The sequence below is a fragment of the Nothobranchius furzeri genome, chromosome 9 (genome assembly GCF_043380555.1).
Source record: "Nothobranchius furzeri strain GRZ-AD chromosome 9, NfurGRZ-RIMD1, whole genome shotgun sequence".
NCBI lineage: Eukaryota > Metazoa > Chordata > Actinopteri > Cyprinodontiformes > Nothobranchiidae > Nothobranchius > Nothobranchius furzeri.
The window spans coordinates 74,407,008-74,429,571 of record NC_091749.1 but is presented as its reverse complement, the minus strand read 5'-3'; the positions used below and the strand labels follow the sequence as shown (position 1 = coordinate 74,429,571).

The following is a 22,564-nucleotide window of genomic DNA, read 5'->3' as shown; positions in this document are numbered from 1 at the left end:
TGGGTCAGAAGGTCATTAGAGACCCTAAGAAGAGCTGTTTCAGTAGAATGAGCTCTACGAAAACCTACACCTACTTCTTGGTGTGCAGATTAAAGGGTTAATGTGTCAGTTGTATGGTTTAGAAGGTACAGAAAATTCATCCATTCATCGTCTGTATCCTCTCGTCCATGCAGGGTCACAGAGGGGTTGGTGCCTACCTCCGGCAGCCCACGGGCAAACAGGCAGGGTGCACCCTGGACAGGTTTGTCAGTCCATCGCAGGGCTACACGATCCAGATCTCATGTCTAGCCCCACCCCGTGTCAAGTCAAGTCTGGAGTCTTGGCAGCAGAAACTGTTGGGGGGGGGGGGGGGGGGGCAATCTAGTAGAATATTGTGAGCTGATTGGAGGACGTGCAAGGTGGTGCTGGCTGGCACTGGCTACCATATGTTGTCTTTAGCCAATCACAGTAACGACTCAAATGATGCTTCCAGCATGTGTGCTTGGAAAACGACATCTCGCTCCAGCATCATTCACTCACTCACTCACTCACTCACGCAGTAATTACCAAGTCTTCGGGTGATTTCTGCTGGTTTTGCAAGAAGAATGTGTGCTTAAAGGGCCGGGACTCCCACAGTGCTTTGCTTGGTCACCTGCCAGGCTAAGTGTGGTCCCCACACCCCCTCCGCGACCCTACCTTCTCCTCTGACACGGACAACGCTCAGCAGCAAAACAAACTGTGAGCCTTCTGCCGCTGATACTGATGAGAAACTGTAGCAGAGCACAGCAACAACTCCTGACCATCATCACTCCCGTTCTTACATCCCTACACTGGTTACCAGTAAACTATACAATCCATCTCAAAGTACTTCTACTAGTTTATAAATCAGTGGCATGGGGTCAGCATACATGCTGGATCTCCTTCAGGTATCTACACCCAGCAGGGCTCTGGGTCAGCTGGTAGAACCGGGTCAGAACCACACAGGGTGAAGCTGCTTTTAGCTACTAAGCTGCTCACAGATGGAATCGGCTTCCTCATGACCTCAGATGGGCCCCAGCTCTAGAAAGTTTTACATCAAAATAAAAAACGTTCATGTTTTCAGCCTTTAAATGGATGTTTCTTATGCTGCACTAATGTGTTTGGAGGTGAAGCAAAGAGCTAAAGGCGGCTATGAAATCATGGACTGATGGTGACCTGGCTTTGTTGCATCTGGACTTATATTTTTTGTCCAGCAGTAGAAATCGTTTTACTTTGGGGCTTATTTAGGGTCAGTTTTAGTTCAATTCAAGTTTATTTATAAAGCGCCGAATCAGGACCAGAGTCGTCTCAAGGACCTTCACACAGTAAACAACACAGGTCAGGTCATTAAGCCAATCAGTAACAAGTTTCCCACACAAGGAACCCAGCAGGTCGCATCGAGTCACTGACTAGTGTCAGAGTCTTTACAGCAATCCTCATACTAAGCAAGCATGCAGCGACAGTGGAGAGGAAAACTCCCTTTTAACAGGAAGAAACCTCCAGAGGATCCTGGCTCAGTATAAGCAGCCACCCACCATAACACACACACACACACACACACACACACACACACACACACACACACACACACACACACACACACACAGTTTCTAAGTAACTATTCTGTTTAGTAAGAGATCAACTTAATTGTTGGCGATGCCTGAAAATAAAGTTGATGATAAATGAAACGTTTCCTAGAGTTTTATTTTGTTTACCGTCGTTGCCATTTCTATCATCTTTCACTTTCCGTTACAGTTAGGAAAATAAAACAGTCGGGGATGCATCCTCTCAGACTCCATCTCCATCCTCATGAAGCATCTCCACGTGGGACTGAAGCTCCTGCTAGATTAAACAGGCGTGCTTTGATCAAATCTAATGAACCCCGGGTTCACTCTGGTGACTTTCTGTTTTGGTTAAATCAGATCAACTGCTTCCCTTCGCAGGTCTTCCTCCATCGTGAAACCTGGAATATTGTGCAAATTCAGTTTGTTATGGAGTCTCACAGGAAGGCCTGCAGCACCACCGCTCCTCCGGAAAAACCCTCATGCTATACGTGTGTTTTATCTAATAGTCATTCACTAAAGCCCCGAGTAAAAAATGCAATATGTCTCCCACCGAGACTCAAAACCAGGAAAAAGACTGTGTGTCAATCTAAGATCTCCTTCACTGTAAAGTTTCCGACTCTCATTTCAACTTTTCTATTCCGAAATTCTTTTATCCGTTTACCAACATCAAATCAACTGCACAGATGTGTTCCCACGGCAGCGCGCGTGTGCGTGTGCGTGCGTGCGTGCGTGCGTGCGTGCGTGCGTGATTTGACCCCCCCGGAACTAGCATCGTCTCTGCGGCTACACACACTGATCACGTTGGAATTCCTGCAAGTTGTGAGCCTGGAAACCCTCCAGAAAGGAGATGTTAGTCCCTCCTCATTCCCTACACGGAGGAGCAGCAGCTCCACTTTCTGCTGCCCCTGGAAGCCTGAGCTCGTCACCTTTCACCCCAACACTGAATCTGGACACCAAGCAGGGAGCTCTTTTCAGCTGCTTGTATCCAGAACCTTCTTATTTCAGTCCGGATCCAAAGATGGGGACTGAAGTGGAGGCCTGGAACAAAGATGGACCAGTACATCTACAGCTTAGCCTTTCGGTTCAGCCCCTCCTTTTTGTTTCTGAAGACAAAAGCTCTGGAGCCTCGCTGGTCAAGCTGCTTACACCCAAAACGGAGTGAAAACCACACAAGTGGCTTTCCACGCAACGCTGATGGAAAAATGTGTCAGCTCTAAGAAAACTGACCCTGTGGTGGCACGGCCCCACACACACACACACACACACACAGCCTGAGAGACTCCTGACTTCACACTCGTACTGCTCTGGCTCATGGGCCTGGAGGATGGAGCGTTTGGGAGATCGCGCCCACATCCCAGTATCGTGTTTTGCTTTGGGGTAACAAGCTACGCTAAAACATGGCTCTTTAGATTTGATTAAATTTGTTGGGAATTTCACGGTTTGCTTCTGAAACTGTTCAACTGTGACAAACTCGAGTTTTCTTACATGTTGAGATGAAAAACACATTTTAACCGTCAGTAAGAATTTTCCCCAAAGCAAAAATCTATTTGAATGAAATCTTTAACGGGTGCAACATAAAAATAGCCGATGTCACGTTCGTTATGTGGCCTCTGACCTGTGGGACTGGTCGGCATAGCAACCATTTTCTTAGAAGAGGCTAAAGTTTTAAGTGAGCTGACACTGAGACCATCAGGACGACATCTGATTGGCCCAAAAGCTCCTCTAGTCTGTCTCTGCAGAAATACATGCAAACAATGTAGAAGGTCTTACCTGCTGCACCACAGGTTTGAGATGTTTCCAGGTGGTTGCATCACCTCACCAGCGGGTTAAAAGTCTGCAGCAGGCTGTTAATTACTTATTCATTCCAATCGGGCGTGTGGAGGTGAAGAAACATCTAAAACATGCAGGAAAACCGAGCTGGTGGCCAGATCTGTACAGGATGTCTGTCAGAAGGAAGGCAGAGCTTTAGTTTCTGATGGATGTAGCTGCTAAGCTGCTGGCTATCAGTCATCTCTGCTGAATCTGAATGAAGCTCACCTGGAGCAGCACCAGCTCGTCAGTTCAGCTGTTTCCAGCCTGATCCAGCTCTTAATCATAAACATGACACCTACAAGACCTGCCAGCTGACTAGACCAGCTTGGTTTTACAGGCTTATGTAAACCTGCCTCTGCTCTCCCGGCATTCATCCTTTTAACCTTGAGGATGGTGCAACAGGAATGTTCAGCCTCTGACTGATGAGACCAGGAGCTTGTTGTTCTTCATGCCTTTAAGATGCTGCAGCGCCACCTGGTGACTGCACAGAAATCTGGAGATGAGATCTGTTAATCAGACTCGATGGAGTTTTCAATAAGAAAAATCAGGTTCGCCGCTATTTTCCCAAAAATGGATCTCCGATTCCCGTCCTGCAGCTCGTCATCAGCTCTAGTTCCCAGCGAGACGGTTTCATTTAAGTCTTGCAGAGAAAAACAAATACTGAACCAAGGGAGGTGATTATGAGCGAAGAGCGCCACCTGCTGGACAACGCGGCCCAGGTGAATGCTGGGGGGAGGCCACGAGGAGATCTGAACAGAAGCTTGAGATATTTCATAAAAGCTTTTATTCATAAACTTGATGCAAGTTTACAAATTACTTTACATTGTCAAAGTCACCCTTGCAACAGGAAATAAAGAAACCGACCAAAGCATGCTGACACTGCATCACTTTATAACCCGGCCGCCGCCGTTAACGAAGCGAGGAGAGGAACCCGGATTCGGGCGCGTTGACTCGTCTCAGCCGAGACGCCCGGTCAGTCAGGAGCCCGCTGAAGCTGTTAGCTCAGGATCTGAACGCACCGCTGGTGTAAACATCAGCTTCATCAACTGCTCTGATGACACACCACCTCAGCTGCTGCTTCTGCTGGGAACACATCCTGGAGCCTTTCAAGTCCACGGAGGCATGTGACGAGTCGTCGTATCCGACCCCGTGCACCGACGCTCTGGAAAACCCAGGTGACGAGTCATGAAAAGATGGACACATCTAGACTTTCTAACCACCCAAAACCACCACCTGTCGCCCACGAGGGGGGGGGGGGGGGGGGGGGCACCAAGTGCTAAACTGACATGCAAAATACAGCAAGATCAAAGAGGAAGGGTCCATGAGCTCTGAAGCCACCCCACCACAGTCTGAGCGGAGCAGCGACCTGGACTTCACAAGTCCGACCGCCTGATGAGAAACCTTCAGCCTCGATGAGGAAGGGTGGAACGCAAACAGCTGACCCCACGGCGCCGGAGGACGCTAGCGCAGCTTAAAAACAGAAAGCAGGTTGAGACATTCATTCGCCGTGTGTGGCGACTGAATGGAAGGTTGAGTGTGCAGTTATGTATTCCTGAGTTAGCTTGTCCAGAGAGCGAGCTTCGTTCGTTTCAGAGAATCAAAAAGTCTGCCGTGAAGTGTCGCTGTGAAACGGCTCGGCTGAGCCGTGATGCTGGTTTTAACACAACAAAGGAACCACAGAACAAACGCGACTGCGTTCACCGGAATGCTCCGCAGCCTCTTCTGCATATTAGTCACATGACACCGGAGTGGTGGCCGGACGAGGCTTAGAGCGGGAAGAGCTGAGGTGTGTCCTGGCGGCGGATGTCATCCAGTCTAAATAATCCAAACTAGACTAGATGGAGGACGCTATTGCTGCGAGTCTGGCTGAAGGTTCAATTCAAAACATCAGCTCAGAGAAAAACCAGAAGGGCCCTCCCCCCTCCTGTCAGGAAGTGAGACAGGACCGAGAACCGAGAGGGAGACAACGAAGCGTGGTCTCATAACTCCTGCTGCACGGCCTTACTGAGGTCCAAACCTCCGGTGTACAGCTGTCAGAGGGGCGGAGCCAGCAAAAACATCCGGGTTAGTTTAGTTTACACCTTTGTTTGTTTCCGACACTTGAGGAGTTCCTTTTTTTGAACATTTTTTATTTTAAACGGCCTTAAGTTGCAGTGCTGCTGCACTGAATCATCAGGCGTGTAGCCTCACGGTCTCCTCCCGGCCGAAGACCTTCACACAGTTACATTATAAACAAGTTCTTTAGCAGAAATACAAATTTACATGTTTACAGTGGAGTTAAAATCAACAGTGACCCGACCCGACCCAGACACGCCCCGCTCTGCCTGGATCGTGTCTGCTAAGCTCGTGCACCAAACCTCTCCTGCAGAGCGGCCCGGCTGCATCTCGTCGTTTCCTCAAAAGCCCCTTCAGTGTCCTCCCCCCTTCCTCAGGGCTTGAAAAGACGAGGTGTAAAAGCATCCAGCCTCGGGAGTCACGCTATGCCTTTCAGCGCCGGGCCAGCCAGGTGCCTGGACATGCTCGGCGCTAAGCCAAAAGGTGAGTTTGCAGGTTCAGTCCACCAACGTCACGGGGCATGAGATGATTATTGCAACGAGGAAAAAACATCACCAGACGACAGATAAACAGAGACGCGCCTCTGAAGAAAGGACAGCGCTGCGGGTAGCAGGAGTGTCCACGTTTCCATGGAGATGAGCGTTTCAGAGTCTGTGCTGGGATTCAGGTGATCCTTAAACGAGGAATTTGGTTTGGAGTTCAAACGGTTGAGTAGAGATAAAAAAACACTTGCAGCGTAAAAACGATATTGGTCTCAAAGAGAAAGGAAAACGTAAGACGTGGTCCCGGAGCAGAAAGGCAGCAGTCTGTGTTAGCCGTCCTCCTTAGGGGGTGTGTACCAACCTAGAGGGACACACAAACACACCGTGACTCGGTCAGCCAAGACCTGTTGGTGGCAAACTACAAACAACATTTATCAGAACGATTCCTCGAGTTCCTCTGGTGAGCTGCCGGGCCTCTCCATCCTGTCCGCTGAATGTTAAACATTCATGAACTAATCCTCTCAAACTAAGGTCCAGGTTTGCTGCACCAGTCTGGATCGCGTCCCCAACGCTCCTGCGTTTAGTTTCTGTCAGACTGACGAGAGTTCAACGAGAGAACTTTGGTGGCGGCGCTGAGAATAAAGCCTGCATGCGTACCCACATTTCTCAAGTCCAGACTCGGGGTTTGAAAGCCTGCCTACTATTCTATTTATTGTAATTGTATTTGTTTTCTTGTTTTTTATTAGCTTTTATACATTTTTATAAGTTTTTATATGATTTTATCGGGTTTTTATACATTTTTTATACATTTTTAATTTGCTTTTATACATTTTTATTTCCTTTTACGTGTTTTTAATTCACTTTTATACGTTTTTTAATCGCTTCTATGCATTTTTATTCGCTTTTACACATTTTTATAAGTTTTTATACATTTTTTATACATTTTTAATTTGCTTTTATACATTTTTATTTCCTTTTACGTGTTTTTAATTCACTTTAATACGTTTTTTAATCGCTTCTATGCATTTTTATTCGCTTTTACACATTTTTATAAGTTTTTATATATTTTTTATACATTATTTGCTTTTATACATTCTATTCGCTTTTAAACATTTTTATTTCGCTTTTATAAGTTTTTAATACATATTTTATCTGCTTTAACACATTTTTACAAGATTATTCTATGTTTTTATACATTTTTTATACATTTATTTGCTTTTATACATTTTTATTTACTTAAAAACATTTTTTATTCGCTTTTATACATTTTTTTAAGTTTATATGTTTTTATAAATTTTTTTAATGTTTTATTAGCTTTTATACATTTTTATTAGCTTTTATACATTTTTATTAGCTTTTATACATTTTTTATTCACTTTTATTCATTTTTTTAAGTTTTTTATATGTTTTTATACATTTTTCATTTGCTTTTATACATTTTTATTTGCTTTTACGTGTTTTTATCCGCTTTTATGTTTTTGATTCGCTTTTATAAGTTTTTTATTCGCTTTATCCGTTTTTTATTTGCTTTATACGTTTTATATTTGCTTTTATATGTTATTTGTTTTTATACGTTATTTATAAGCTTTTATACATTTTTATACAATTTTTATTTGCCTTTTTACGTATTTATTTGTTTTAATACGTTTTTATTTGTTTATACATTTTTATTCGCTTTTAAACATTTTTATTTGCTTTTAAACATTTTTATTTGCTTTTACGTGTTTTTATTCGCTTTTATAAGTTTTTTATTCGCTTTATCCGTTTTTTATTTGCTTTTATACATTTTTATTTGCTTTTATGTTATTGGTTTTTATACGTTATTTATGAGCTTTTATACATTTTTATACAATTTTTATTTGCCTTTTTACGTATTTATTTGTTTTAATACGTTTTTATTTGTTTTTATACATTTTTATTTGCTTTTAAACATTTTTATACGTTTTTTTAATATGGATTTTTATTAAAATGTTCAATATTCTAACATTAAGGTGTGATATGCAATCCACTTATGTCCAGATATAAAACATAAGTATAAATTCAGGCTGTGCTGAAAAGACTGATACCACATAAGGCAGTAGTTATGGGTTTTATTTTGAAATACAAAGAAAAATCAAAATGAGTCAAAAACAGCAACTTAAACCCTGGAGCCCAGAGGGTTAACGCTGGTCTTTTAGGATTCTCCTGCATGCTTTAGATGTGAGTTGTTAATGATTAACAGGCTTCTGCAGAGCGTTGATTCAACCACCAAACAAAGAGTGAAAAAACTAAAACATGAGGATAACGGCCATCAAACATACCTCAACGAGGATTATGACTCCTGTCGATTCCTCTTTCAAGTCTAAACATCTAACTGTAGTCATCCCATGACCCTGCTTAACTCTTAACCAGTCACCAAAGAGCTATTACTTTACATAAAGTCGTGCGTTTCTCATTTAAAACCTAAAATGTTTTCTTTCTGACAACAAACCTAAAATGTGTGTAGTTTTATGGCCTGTATAAGGTGTCTGTTTACGTAGTTATAACATAATCATGCCGCTCCGTGCTGGACAGCGTATGAAAGATCAGACCGTAGCTAACACAACATGCCACCAGCTCCTGGTGCAATCTACTGTCATCTCCCGCCTCGATTACTGCAACGCCCTTCTAACTGGTCCTCCAGGCTGTACTGTGAGACCTCTTCAGATGGTCCAGAACGCAGCGGCGTGTCTGGTCTTCAATCAGCCTAAAAGAGCACACGTCACCCCTCTGTTCATTGATCCCCATTGGCTACCGCTAGCAGCACGCATCAAATTCTAACCGCTAACTAGCATACTGGATGCTACAGCTCCCATCTACCCGAGTCCTCTTGCAAAGGCTTACGTCACGGCCCGGCCTCTCCGGTCTTCTAAGGATGGTCGGCTAGCAGTGCCTACACCACGCTCAGGACAGTCCAGACTCTCTTCATGCATCGATCCACAGATGTGGAGTAGGGCTGGGCGATATGACTATTTTAGACCGTTTTACGATCTACACATCTGACGGTCTGTCATTTTTGAGAGACCTTTTTATCACGATTCACAGCTCTGCTGTTGAATTTCTGCCTCTGAATGAAAAGGGAACTTACCTCCGGCGAATGACACGCCTTTGTTTGACTCTTAACCAATCAGAGTGAGTCATAGTAATATATTAGTGCCCCGCTTGTTTTCACCTGTGTGTGAACAAACATGGCTTCGGCCGCGGCTGAGAGCAACAACGAGGTTTTCGTTCCGAAGAGGAACGCCTCGTCCGTTATATGGAACTGGTTTGGTTTTTCACCAGATGACAAAGAGCAGCGAAACGTCATTTGCAAGGAGAGCGTCAAGGCAAGTGATGGCAACACCACAAACTTGTTTAATCACTTGAAAAGAAGGCATCCCAAACAATACAATGAGAGCCAGCTGGCAGCTAAAGCTAAAAAGCCTGCGGCTGCGGCTGCAGCGGCTAGCGCTTCTTCCAGCCAGCAAACGCTGACAAACACACAAAACTCACTCCCTACAACAGACAGTGGACGATGGAACAGCGTGACAGATGCAGTGACGTACCACTTGGTTAAATATTTGCGTCCCGTGTGAACAGTAGGAGCAGGATTTAAGAACATGATAAAAACATTGGATCCGCGCTACGAGTTTTCCAGCCGCAAGTATTTTTCGAACACCGCCATTCCACGCATGTACGCTGAATGCAAAGTGAGAGTTGCAGAAAATATTCAGAATGTGCAGTTATTTGCTACCACAAGCGATCTCTGGTCCAGCCGCACATCAGAGCCGTATTTGAGCTTAACTATCCACTACATGAGCAACTGGGAGCTACATAGTATTTTGAACAAGTTAATGTTTGCACAATACGTTTGCAATTGACATGTTTGCACATTAAATATGTTTACGATTTTAATTTATGTGAAGTTACTTGAAAAACGAGAAAAACAGATTTTTGCAATTGTTTCTCTCAGGACTTTTATCATCTCTGGTGTGAGTTTAAAATATAAGTGTGTTAGCACTGTGCTGATTATCCCTAATATGAATAAATGTTTATTTATTCAATGTTTCTCTTCTTTAATACGCAATTGAAGTTATGCTATTCATGGATAAAAAATCGTGATAAAATCGAAATCGTGAAAAAAATATTGGAAAAATCGTGATATTCTATTTTTGCCATATCGCCCAGCCCTAATGTGGAATGAGCTACCAAGCTCTACCAGAACAGCGGCTGCCTTGTCGATTTTAAAGAAACTCCTGAAGACCCTGCTCTTCAGAGAGCATCTTCTAAACCCGTCCCCACTCTACTGTCCTCTCCTTGTCCCCTTAACACATAAACATAAATAAGCTAATCATGTGAGCCAATCGGACTTGTTATGAAATAAAGACAAATCAGTTTTTTCATTAGGACTCAGGGTCGGGTCAAAGGTTAAATATGCTAAAAAAGCTGTGATCTAACAAATGTTATAATAAGCTAGAGGTAGACTTCATATACAAAGAGGTGAAAACATTTCTATAACTGACAGATTGAGTTTCTTTGTTGTCAATAACTTCAAATTTCAAACATTTTTAGATTTATTTATCATTCTAATCTAATCTAATCTAATCTAATCTAATGTAGCTGCTCCACGGTGCTTCTGCTACAGTAAATGAAACTTGGCACCAGCAGCTTGTAAGAGCTGCACAAAGCAGACCGGCTGTATAACAACACAGTAATCTGATTACTTCAACACTTGACCGAGGTGGGTTTTAGGTGAAGGTAAAACTTGAGCCTGTACCTGTTGGAACCCTCACCGGAGCTGCTGATTGGTCCAGAGAAGACTTCTGCTGCATTTATTTAGTTTAAGTAGGACTTAAGAGACTTTGTGTTGCTGTTGTTGATCTGCTGCGCAGCACAAACCAAGTGTAACGACACACACTAACGCTAGCCACACACCAACACGTCTGCGCTGACTTCAGCAGATGTGCCAGCTAAGCTCTGTGAACACTCACCGTTCTTTTCGTGAATCTGAACCAGGGATTTGTAGGACTGCTGTGCTCTGGCGAGATTGTACTGGTTCTGTTGCAGAAGAAGAAAATGAAGACAGCGTTAGTGTTCTGAAACGACCGTCTCCTACTGGGTTCGAAGCGTTGTGACCCTTTAAGCGAAAATGTGGCTGTCTGAGCAGCTTTTATTATAGTTTCCTCATGACAAACGCTCCACAGCAGCTTTAGCTTCACACATGCATCTTCCTGTCCCGGCTGCAGGACGTCGTCGTTGCATCATCACGACCCGCCCCTCCCCATCCAGGCAGGTCCCTCCTCCACTGGACTGTAAACACTAGGGTTGTGATGATTCACACGTGCCGATCCAAATTTTAAGCGTTCATAATCGCTGCCCCCCCCCCACCCCCCCCCCCCCCACGTCAGCTGATTAGTAACATTTCCACAAACAACTGTTCCTCTAGCATCATTCAGGGTTAGCAGAACTCTGAAGCTTCTAGAGGTCACAAGGCACAAAAACCCAGGCCATGGTACATTCTTAAACATCACTCACTTTATTGGCTCCAAACTGCACTCTGGCTTTTCCTTTGACTAACGTGGCGTTGATCTGCATGATGACAGACTCAATGGAGTAGGCACTGCTCCAACCCTGTAATTAATAACCTCAGTAAGAACAGAAGGGCGATTCGAGCGACTCAAATCCACATCTGGACTTTATTAAACACCTGCTTGGTGAGAAGTTCCATGCACAGTGCGCCTCCTCCCAGAACGTAGCTAAAGAGACAGAAAAGGATCAACTCATTTACTACAGCCCCAGCGTTGTCATGGTAACCAAGAGGAGAAGACGTACCCTCCAGAAAGCACAGGAGAAACTACCCGCACAAACGGTGGGTCGAAGGGGAAGTTATCCTGTGAAGGAAAAGCGTTTCACGCATTAAACTGCAGAAGCTCCAAGAGCTTGGACTCATTTGCACAAAGAGTTTTTTTCACTCACCTTGTATGAGAAGTTTAGTAAAATGTAATCCATTCCTTCTTTCTCCTTTAAGACTTGTAAGTCACTGTGCAAAGGGCTGTCGGGATCCACCCTGTTGGTCAGGAAACAGAAAATCCAGTCAGGGTTTCTGCCGACAGGAGCGAAAACGACCCACGACACACTACTTACGTCCTCAGTTTGACGTGCCACTCATACAAGCTGTCATTAACCAGCTCCACTGAATAGATGCCTGCAGAAGATAATTATGCATCTTCAGAAAAGCCTCACTGCGAGGTACCAACCACAATTATTTTTATCTCAACCTTCTTTGGGTTCCTAGAAAAGGAAAAGACGATTCTGACCGGAACGAACGTCTCACAGAAATGTTCGACGACTAAACCCAATCTCACATTCTCATCCGATCACATAGCCATTAAGAATCCGTGATGCAGCTTCTGAAAGTGTGCATGCTTCAGACACTTCCACCTACGCCTGTAGAGCAAACACACCTGTCTTGTAACTCTGAGATCGGTAGATCTCTCGCAGCTCCTTCATCAGACGGTCAGAGGCTTGAACGGAGCCAGAAACAGCTCCCTGCAAAAGACAAGAGCCTGGATTAGGACAGAGAACACCAGACGTTACCATTTCCCACCTGGATAACCAGCTTTCCTGAACTCTAGGTGAGGAAGGCATTAATGACACATCACCATTTCACAAACTACAAAACGTTAAACGGAAGGAGTTTCACAGCATTATGAACGCCCAGCCCCACGCAGCTCCCACGGACCGGTCTTTTACAGCCCCTCACCCCTCACGAGACCCACACTCACATTTAGGTGGTCTTGTCTCTGGGTCTTCCGGATCTTCTCCAGAATTGCCAAATTCTCCTTTTCAATGCCATCATCTTCAGACTTCTTCCCATCCACCGGCTCCTCCTCTTTCATCTCATAGTGATCCAGGTCCTCGATGTCCTAAAAACAGATCAGGGACACTTTAGATGGGTTTTATGGTCTTCCAGCAGCTGATAATGTAAAACAGAGAGGTCTCGGTTTTCCAGGAAAAACAGAACCGTGTCTGTTAATGAAGCCAAACGCCCGACATCTCCAAGGAAAGACGTATAAAATCACAACTGCAGCTCTTCTAAAGCCCTGACGTCCATGACCATAGAAAAATAATCATCAAACTAAATCCACACAGCAAGAATGTCAGACAAGATGGCATCTTACTTCTCCCATCTCCTCCTCCTCCTCCTCCTCTGATGTGACCTCCTCGGTTCCGTGCTGCACACACAAACAAACTCACCTAGTTCATGGTGTCTGATAAAGATCACCCCAGCAGGGACGTATATGATTCACTCATCAGTAACATTAACGAGGAAAACTCACCTTTTTGTCTTTTTCAACAGGACCTGCAGGCAGGGGCTGGTCCAGCATCTCCACGTCGGGATGTTGTGGAAGGTTGTACAACCGACAAAGGTCACAGATGAGCTTTTTCAGCTGCTGCAGAAGCTAAAGCAGAAGAACCACCAGATTTACAGCCTGCTGATGCAACTACGGTGCAACGCCTCATAGCAGAAATATCTGCGTTCATATGTGGTGACTTTTTGTTTTCCCAGAACCAAAGTTGTTTGGAAACGGTGCACTGGAGGAGCTGCACACTACCGCGCTTGACCTTTGACATCACAGGTCCCAATGCAATGTCTGAGAAGTAAACGTGTTCTCATCTAACGATAATGGGTCAGACACCCCCACCGGAGTCCTGCTCCACCCACCGCTCCTGTCTGAAAAATGCACCACGGCTCAGTTCAGGGCGGGTACCCCGCCGCGGCGGACGTCCGAGCTCGGGTCAGACGCTGGCACGTCGTCCGGGCCGAGCCTCCCTACTGCCATCCCCCGCTGAAGGTGTCCGCCTCCGCCGTGTGAGGCCCTAGGTGCGCGGCACGGGCAGCTCGGATGAGACCTCTCGAGTGTCCGCACCGGCAGCCGCGCCCGCAACCATGCGGGGCTCGGCGGAGACGAGATTTTTAGCTGTAGTCAAAAATGGCGTCTGGCGACGACTCAAACACTTACTTTTATAAGAAAGGCTTTTAGCGCTTCTACTTGTTGTGGTTTTAACGACGTGTCCAAGTCATTTACAGGTGCTGGCCAGTAAATTAGAATATCATCAAAAGGTTGAAAATATGTCAGTAATTCCATTCAAAACGTGAAACTTGTACATTATATTCATGCAATGCACACAGACCAATGTATTTCCAATGTTCATTACATTTAAATTTGATATTCATAAGTGACAACTAATGAAAACTCCAAATTTGGTATCTCAAAAAATTAGAATATTCTGAAAAGGCTGAATATAGAAGACACCTGCTGCCACTCTAATCAGCTGATTTACTCAAAACACCTGCAAAGGCCTTTAAAAGGTCCCTCAGTCTTGTTTTGAAGGCACCACAATCATGGGGAAGACTTCTGACTTAACAGCTGTCCAAAAGACAATCATTGACACCTTGCACAAGGAGGGCAAGACACAAAAGGTGATTGCTAAAGAAGCTGGCTGTTCGCAGAGCTCTGTGTCCAAGCACATTAACAGACAGGCGAAGGGACGGAAAAAATGTGGTAGAAAAAAGTGTACAAGCTCTAGGGATAACCGCACCCTGCAGAGAATTGTGACGACAAACCCATTCAAAAATGTGGGGGAGATCCACAAAGAGTGGACTGCAGCTGGAGTCAGCGCTTCAAGAACCACCACGAGGAGACTCATGACAGACATGGGATTCAGGTGTCGCATTCCGTGTGTCAAGCCACTCTTGAACAAGAAACAGCGCAAGAAGCGTCTCGCCTGGGCCAAGGACAAAAAGGACTGGACTGATGCTGAGTGGTCCAAAGTTATGTTTTCTGATGAAAGCAAGTTCTGCATTTCCTTTGGAAATCAAGGACCCAGAGTCTGGAGGAAGAGCGGAGAAGCACAGAATCCACGTTGCATGAGGTCCAGTGTAAAGTTTCCACCGTCAGTGATGGTGTGGGGTGCCATGTCATCTGCCGGTGTTGGCCCACTCTGTTTCCTGAGGTCCAGGGTCAATGCAGCCGTCTACCAGGAAGTTTTAGAGCACTTCATGCTTCCTGCTGCTGACCAACTTTATGGGGATGCAGACTTCACCTTTCAACAGGACTTGGCACCTGCACACAGTGCCAAAACCACCAGCACCTGGTTCAAGGACCATGGTATCCCTGTCCTTGATTGGCCAGCAAACTCGCCTGACCTTAACCCCATAGAAAATCTATGGGGTATTGTGAAGCGGAGGATGCAATACGCTAGACCCAACAATGCAGAGGAGCTGAAGACGACTATCAGAGCAACCTGGGCTCTCATAACACCTGAGCAGTGCCACAGACTGATCGAGTCCATGCCACGCCGCATTACTGCAGTTATTGAGGCAAAAGGAGCCCCGACTAAGTATTGAGTGCTATACATGCACATTCTTTTCATGTTCATTCTTTTCAGTTGGCCAACATTAGAGAAACAAACATTTTTTCATTGGCCTTTAGAATATTCTAATTTTCTGAGATACCAGATTTGATGTTTTCATTGGTTGTCACCTATAAATATCAAAATTAAACGTAATAAACATCGGAAATACATTGGTCTGTGTGCATTGCATGAATATAATGTACAAGTTTCACGTTTTGAATGGAATTACTGAAATATTTTCAACCTTTTGATGATATTCTAATTTACTGGCCAGCACCTGTAGAACAGAGGAAAGAGCCGCAGCGCACTGCGCTTCAGACGCCACGTTTATGACAAACTCAGCGTCGTGGTGTGTGACGTACGCTACTCAGTGCTGATTGGCTCGGTTAGAATTCTCAGGAGGCGGGGCAATTTGAATAGAAGATGTTTTAGACCCCACGCTTGGGGCTGGCAGGTCAGGCTAGGTTTATGTAGTTGTCTGAAAATATAACACGTTTCTGGTGCTATACCTAGTACAACCCTAACCAATACCCTCGAAACGACCAACAGCACATCATGAAATAACAGAAGTGGGGGATAGATTTTTACTTTGTCCCACTGAGGGAAGCAGCTTGGCCGCCCCTGATCCAAAGGCGGGTCTGGGTAGAGTAGCCGACAGCTGTACTCAAGTAAGAGCAGCACTACTTCAACACCTTTTACTCAAGTAAAAGTAGCTGTCCAAGAAATTACTCAAGGATAAAAAAGTATTTGATTAGAAGGCTCCTTGACTACCGAGTATCATCTGATCTCATTTTTTTTAAAAAGATGACAAACAAATAAAATTAAGAAGATACGGGCAAATTTAGGTATTTTAACTCGTTCACTGCCCATGATGACTCAAGTCGTCATTTGCATTTTTTTTTTTTACTGTGTAAGCGTCGGACGAGCCCCCGCACCGTGAGAACTAACATCTCAGCTCTAAAGCCGATCTTCATCCGCATACGTCACACGTCACATGATCAGGAAGCAGAACATCCATGTGTTAGGAGATCATTTTGGGCCGCTGCTGTAAAAAAAGTGAGGAACGAACCGGAAAAGCTTCTGCCGATCACAATTCAACAACGGATTATGAAAGAATGGATAACGCTCGAAACACGCGGATTCTTCCTGATGTAAGAGGTGAGTCTCCGCTTTGTTTTGGTTGTTTTGGCGTCGACATCATCCTAGCGCGCAACGTTCTGTCACTCTTAAAAAACAGTAAAAACGCTGAAAAACGCTGGCAGCGAAGGGCTGTACCGATCAGGAAACGGCTGGCAGTGAATGAGTTAAAGACTAAAGAGGAAAAAGGTAAACAAATAAACAACATGTTTATGTTTATTTATTTAGCAGATGCTTTTATCCAAAGCGACTTACAGTTTATAACCTACAGGGCATGTTGTGATGTGTGGGGGAAACCGGAGTACCCGGAAGAAACCCACGCATGCATGGAGAGAACACGCAACTCCACGCAGAAAGGCTGCAGCCAAGTTTCGAACCTGCGACCTTCGTGCTGCGAGGCAACAGTGCTAACCACTGCGCCACCATGCAGCCCAACATGATTACAAAACAAAAAATTTTAGGCAACATTTAGACACAAACTGATATACAGGGTTTATTTAGTTGTCTGAAAATGTAACACGTTTAAAAAAAAATACCGCGAGAATACCGAAAACCGTGATAATTTTGGTCACAATAATCGTGAGGCTATATTTTTCACCGTGACAACCCTAGATCCCACTAGGCTCTCCTCGCTCATCTGTCATCGGCACCTGAACTGGACGTGACGTCGCTCAAGGAAAACGTTCCTGACGGCTCAGAATAAAAAGAGTTGCAGCCGCACGGAGCTCCAGATTGTGAACAAAATATAAATTTGTGTTAAATAGTGAAGGTGCACAGCCAATCAGCTTTGAGCGAGCAGCAAGAGTTGGTGGGAACAGTCTAAACAAGGATAATTGTAGCTGAAGGGTGGGAACTTGGAAATGCACACAGATTTGGAAATGCTAACTGGTATGAACATTTTTATTTAAATATATTTAGACAGATATTTAGTTTGGTGGATGTGGAGAAGGCGCTCAACAGCGTCCCTCGGGGGGTCCTTTGGGGGTACTTCGGGGGTACCAGGCCCTCCGTTAGGTCCCTGTACCCCTCCCGGTGTCAGAGCGTGGTCCGCATTGCCGGCAGTAAGTTGGGCTCGTTCCCAGTGAGAGTTGGACTCCGCCAAGGCTGCCCTTTGTCACCGATTCTGTTCATATGGACAGGATTTCTAGGTGCAGCCAAGGTGTGGAGGGCATCCGTTTTGGTGGCCTGAGGATCAGGTCTCTGCTTTTTGCAGATGATGTGGTCCTGTTGGCTTCATCAGAACGTGATCTTCAGCTTTCGCTGGAGCGGTTCGCAGCCGAGTGTGAAGCAGCTGGGATGAAAATCAGCTCCTCTAGATCTGAGGCCATGGTCTTGAGTCAGAAAAAGGGTAGAAAGCCTTCTCCGGGTCAGGGATGAGGTCCTGCCTCAAGTGGAGGAGTTTAAGTATCTCGGGGTCTTGTTCACGAGTGAGGGAAAGACACTTCACCCACCTTGCCTGCTGGTGGTGGTCGGAGGGGCGCCAGCATATGGCAGGCCTCCGGCTTAGATGTCAGTGCGCCCCAGGGCAGCTGTGGCTACACTGTAGGTCATCACCCCTAGGGTGTAAATGTGTGAATGACCAATAGTCAGTGCGTTTACATGCAGCCAGTAACCCTTTTAAAACCCGAATATTCACAATAACCCGGTTCCGCAGGTCCTTGTAAACACCGCCAAAAACCCGGATATGCTCAAAACCCGGTTACTACACCTGGGGTAACCCTTTTCTAACCCGAATGTTTGGTCGTGTAAACGCATACCGGGATATCCCCATCAAAGCGTGTGTTCTGCACATGCTCTGTTCGCAAGGAATCTTGGTCTTTTGAGTAGCGAGACGTCTTGTATGCACCAGAACACCGGAAGTAAACAACAAGTTTGGAGCAACATGGCGAGTCGCGGCACAACACCACACTTTTGGAGTGACGAAGAAACTAAAGCGCAAACAAACGCGGTCGCTATCTCTTCCGAACTGGGAAACATGTTGTTGTTTTCACGGATACCGGAATGAGAAGAACCGGAAATGACGCATATTGCGTCCATACGTCCTGATGCTACCCCAACATCTGCATTTAAATCGGGTTATGCATGTTAGGGGTAACTCTTTCTATCTATGCTTGTAAACGGGTTATTCTGATCAACTCAGAAACCCGAATACCGACCTTAACCCGATCATAACCCGGATACTGGCTGCATGTAAACGTAGTCAGTGTTGTAAGGTGCCTTAGGGGGTTCTAGGACTCTAGAAGGTGCTATATCAAATACAGGCCACCCCTTCATAGTTAAAGGGTCAAATCTTCCCTTGGCTGATACGTACGGACCTCCCACTCTAGACCCAGCGACATTACACACCTCTGCTTCAGGCCGGAGGGCAAGAAGATGTCAGGTGTCAATAAAGTGGGCTAAATTACAGCAAAATAAAATCTATCAACAGGGTTAACACGTGTAGCGCTGCAGGCTGGACAATAAACAAAAGAAAGACAATAACGTGAAATTTTAAATGATAAACGACCCGCACTTAGTGCCTTTCTGAGTCAGAAGACTCCAAAGTGATTTACACTACAGTGAATCATTCATCCAATCACACCCTTTACAGGTTTCCAGCAGTTAAAATATGTCAAAGGCAGTGGTTTACAGCCGCTCTAGTGGACGTTCACCCACACCGTGGCAGCCAAAGTCCCATGACAGAATAAAAAAGCAAAGCTCTGCCCCACATGACCACACACAAACAAGTTACAGCCATTTAATGCCTTGTATGCTTTTAGACATAATTATGTACGGCTGCAAGGCACAAGTAGCGGGGGAGGAGCACTGGCTGAGCGGAACAGCCACACTGCTGATCAGTCCTGAGAAATAAATGTATGTGAAAATGACAACACCGGTTTGGTGTGTAGTTCTGTGTGACCCGCGGGTCAATAATTACACTAAATGTGTTGTGTAATTGGAGCAGTCAGCTTCTAACGTCTTCATTTGTGTTTGTTTACGTTGCTCGTCAGAATAAACTGGCATCCGTTAATCTCCAAAGACGAGCGGTGTCACGGCCATCCTTCAGCATTAACCCGCAAAACGTAGAAGGCATCCGGTTACTCCTTTGTTGATTCAGCTGCGAAAAGTCCAGGCGGCAGTTCTGAAGACTGTCATCTCAGCTCGTTAGCTATTTTAAACAGATCTGGAAGCTTTATGCTAAACACGTTAGCTTTGAGAGGTTTCCTTTTTGATCATTTGCACAAAGAAATGTTAGATGATCTAAAGTAGTAATATCGAAACCCCTACGTTTTATTTTGTTAGCTTAAATCGCAGAGATACAGCTCTGGATGATGGCTGGAGACGGGGTTCTTGTACCTCAGCGTTGTGTGGCTGTGCGCAGTTACCCTGACGTAAACAACAACATTCAAGGGGTCAATAGCAAACAGATTAAAAATGCACATTAGTAATTAGTGGCTTAACCAGGTAACATCAGGTTTTCCAGCAACAACAGGAAACCTGGAGCAGATTAGAGATTACACATAAAAACACAACCTCTCTACCAACCAGTCCTTTAAAATACAAGACAAAAATGTCCTTTGTTGTTACGTCTGCTGTTGACTGAGCAGCGTTTTTATGAGTGATATCAGAGCTTCACTGGCACCTAAAACAAAGATGGTCACTTTTTCATGTGTTCATACCAACTCTGACTTAAGAGTTAGGAGATAAACTACCCAGTTGATGAAAGATCACCTGACATTTGATTTAAAACTATCTGGGAGCAGTCGAGTGGTTCATGGTCACCAAACCGTCCGTCTGTACGTTCATGTTCACTTACTGGGGGACAAAAACACATTATTCCTCATTTATCGAGTTCTATTCCACTGCAAGGAGTAAAGTTAAACGTTCCTGTCCCAATAAGTCTGTGGATGTGAAAGCAACATTAATAATCTGAGTAATTTGACATGTTTTGGTCTTTATTTCCAGGTTTTCCAGGCACCTATATAGTTGTAACCTGATGGTAACTCCTGGGACGACTTGTCATCACTGCTGAGTAATGACATCACAGCTATGGTTGGTTTTGGTGCATCACTTACAGAAACCCAGGAAAAGTTCAACCTGTTTAGTAGTTTAGGAAGCTGACCATCATCCTGACCTAGTTAATCCCACCCAGTCAGGAGACTCCTGGATCAGAAATTCCTTTTTATGCATTTATCTAAAACTTCCTATCTTAAGTACTTGAGTTTAATGGATGAGCTAGCATTAAAACACTTAAACTGGGATTTTAGATTTGGTTTTGTACTTTAACTGGGATCATGATTATTTTAGAAGGTTACCAGCATCATCATCATCATAGTGACAGTTGATGTTACATAAGGACTGCTGCTCGCTGGTGTAATTCATGCATGAGTGTGGCTGTAATTGCTGAGATTATTGATAACTCCTCCTTGAAGAGACCACAACTTCACCCTGGTCTGGCATTTACAAAACCAGTTGGGACAGGATTCCCGAACAAGGCTGGGTTAAACACGGCTTCCTTCCTGAAATCTACCTTTGGTAAACCACAACATGTGCACTTCTGAACATTAGATACTCGTCAAAAGGCACAGAAGCTAAAGAAGCAGGGTGAACCTACCAGGGTGCTGCCTTTCCGAACATCTTCCAACCTTGACAAAACTTGCGTCAAGCTCGGATCGTCAGAGTCAACAAACCATATTGGTGGCGTAGATGGATAAGATTCCTAAAAACAGGAAATCGAAGCGTAAACAAAACATTTATAGCAGCACATTTTATGCACACTGACGCTCATTTTTTCCGCAGCACTGAACGCTGAATTAAAAAAGTTAAATTCCGACTTGACATCCTGATTTCAGTTTGATAGCTAGCCTGATGCTAAGGTAGCTTCCTAACCGCTGAACTTCACATTCCCCGAACGTAAACCCCGCCGAGAACAACGCCTCACTTTGTAACAAAATTAGTTTTAAACACCGACGTATCCTGCCAGTATAGAAGTAACCTGCAGTCTGTTTAGCAGGTTCACTGGCTCAGTTTTGAACCGAGCACCAAGGGAAGTGCCTAACTAGCTTAACCTCGGTGCTGCTGCTCCAGCTTACTTACCGTAATGTTACAGTGGATAATTAACAGCTTTTCCCCAGTAACATTAAACTGGCAGCTCAGCTCATCCGGCTTCCAGTCAATGATCCTGAATCGTTCGTGGTTTGGATCAAATATCGACTCCAAAAACTTCAGTTCGGCCTTCAGCCCCGACACAGACATCTTCCACGCATCTCCGGCTGGGCCGCTGGGGAGAAGTCAGGACTTAGCTTTCAGCTAGCTAGGGCGACAGCATCAACTTTACTCAAAAATAAAAATGAAAAAGAAAATAACAAGAAATTAAAACAACGACTGTCTCAATCTGTAGGTGTGACAGGGTACCCGGTGCCAACTGCGGTTCCCGTCCGGCTGAATTTCAACACAAGCTGGGAGCAATGCTAATGAGTTAGCTGACGTTAGCTAGTGCTCTGCAAACTGCTAGCGTTGTTGTTGTCTTTCCGTCTATTGTTATTCTCTGCCTATGTTCACAACATTGTAGGTCTCGCGGTTTCCCGGGACGGTCCTCTGAAAGTCCCACAGGACAAGTCGCAAATAAGGACTCGAGCTTCAAACGACGAGACTATCTCGTATATTTGACCTGATATCAGGCAGTACGAATGTTGTTTTTTATCCCAGTGCAATTGTAGCTGGCCTCCAGTGGGGTTTAAAGATGGCGTTGGTCTAGCTCCCCATTCCCGCAGAATCCCACACTCCAGCGCCTCCTCTCCTCAGCAGCTCTACAAATACAACAACTCGATGCAACTGGACCATCAGAGGAGTTGTTTTTTATTAAAGAAAAGAAAATTCAGAAATTGTTTCAAATTAAAAAAGATTTTATTCAAATTGTGTTTACATTTTAATTACGTGACCTGCATAATAAATATTGTCCTCCAAATTATTTACTTTAGGTTGATGTTTAGCAAAAAATCAAATGCATTTTTCTAACGATGCACAGTGACGTGAAATACTGCTAAATAATTCCTTCCATTAACTATGATGAACTGCGTTTTATTTTTTAATGAAACATAAAACGTTGAACTTTGAATT

At 44.6% G+C, this 22,564-nt stretch overlaps 2 protein-coding genes across 4 annotated transcripts in view; both read right to left on the bottom strand.

The window, feature by feature from the left end:
• LOC107381282 (SH2 domain-containing adapter protein F) overlaps window positions 1-4,052 on the bottom strand; it is a 176,046-nt gene extending 171,994 nt beyond the window's left edge. The window contains exons 1-2 of one of the 2 annotated variants that reach the window (XM_054731883.2): window positions 3,600-4,052; window positions 3,333-3,505 (exon numbers count right to left, since the gene is read on the bottom strand). The gene's annotated coding sequence lies outside the window, so the exon portion shown is untranslated. Of the gene's footprint in view, window positions 1-3,332 lie in introns of both variants that reach the window. The other variant, XM_054731884.2, reaches the window with a different exon arrangement.
• An 89-nt stretch (window positions 4,053-4,141) lies between these two features.
• On the bottom strand, window positions 4,142-22,241 carry ube2q1 (ubiquitin-conjugating enzyme E2Q family member 1). Of its 2 annotated transcripts, none has more exons than XM_015952871.3 (14): window positions 21,860-22,241; window positions 21,542-21,758; window positions 21,060-21,164; window positions 13,249-13,371; window positions 13,090-13,143; window positions 12,694-12,834; window positions 12,373-12,457; window positions 12,053-12,113; window positions 11,885-11,975; window positions 11,741-11,799; window positions 11,616-11,664; window positions 11,444-11,539; window positions 10,900-10,966; window positions 4,142-6,272 (listed from the first exon to the last, which is right to left on the bottom strand). In XM_015952871.3, exons 2-14 carry the CDS (start codon window positions 21,698-21,700, stop codon window positions 6,241-6,243), a joined length of 1,122 nt encoding a protein of 373 aa, XP_015808357.1. In that variant the 5' UTR covers window positions 21,701-21,758; window positions 21,860-22,241; the 3' UTR covers window positions 4,142-6,240. The 2 variants fall into 2 exon arrangements, with proteins under 2 accessions (XP_015808357.1, XP_015808358.1); XM_015952872.3 differs by having other exon boundaries at window positions 21,542-21,725.
• Window positions 22,242-22,564: the final 323 nt, after the last annotated feature.

Excerpts from the sequence above, each read along its gene's own strand:
- ube2q1 (XM_015952871.3), bottom strand. The coding sequence starts at position 21,700 with ATGTCTGTGTCGGGGCTGAAGGCCGAACTGAAGTTTTTGGAGTCGATA. Across the intron at positions 13,144-13,248 it reads CTGTTGAAAAAGACAAAAAG|CACGGAACCGAGGAGGTCAC; the intron begins GTGAGTTTTCCT and ends TTGTGTGTGCAG. Across the intron at positions 11,540-11,615 it reads TGGAACTTCTCACCAAGCAG|GGTTGGAGCAGTGCCTACTC; the intron begins GTGTTTAATAAA and ends TATTAATTACAG.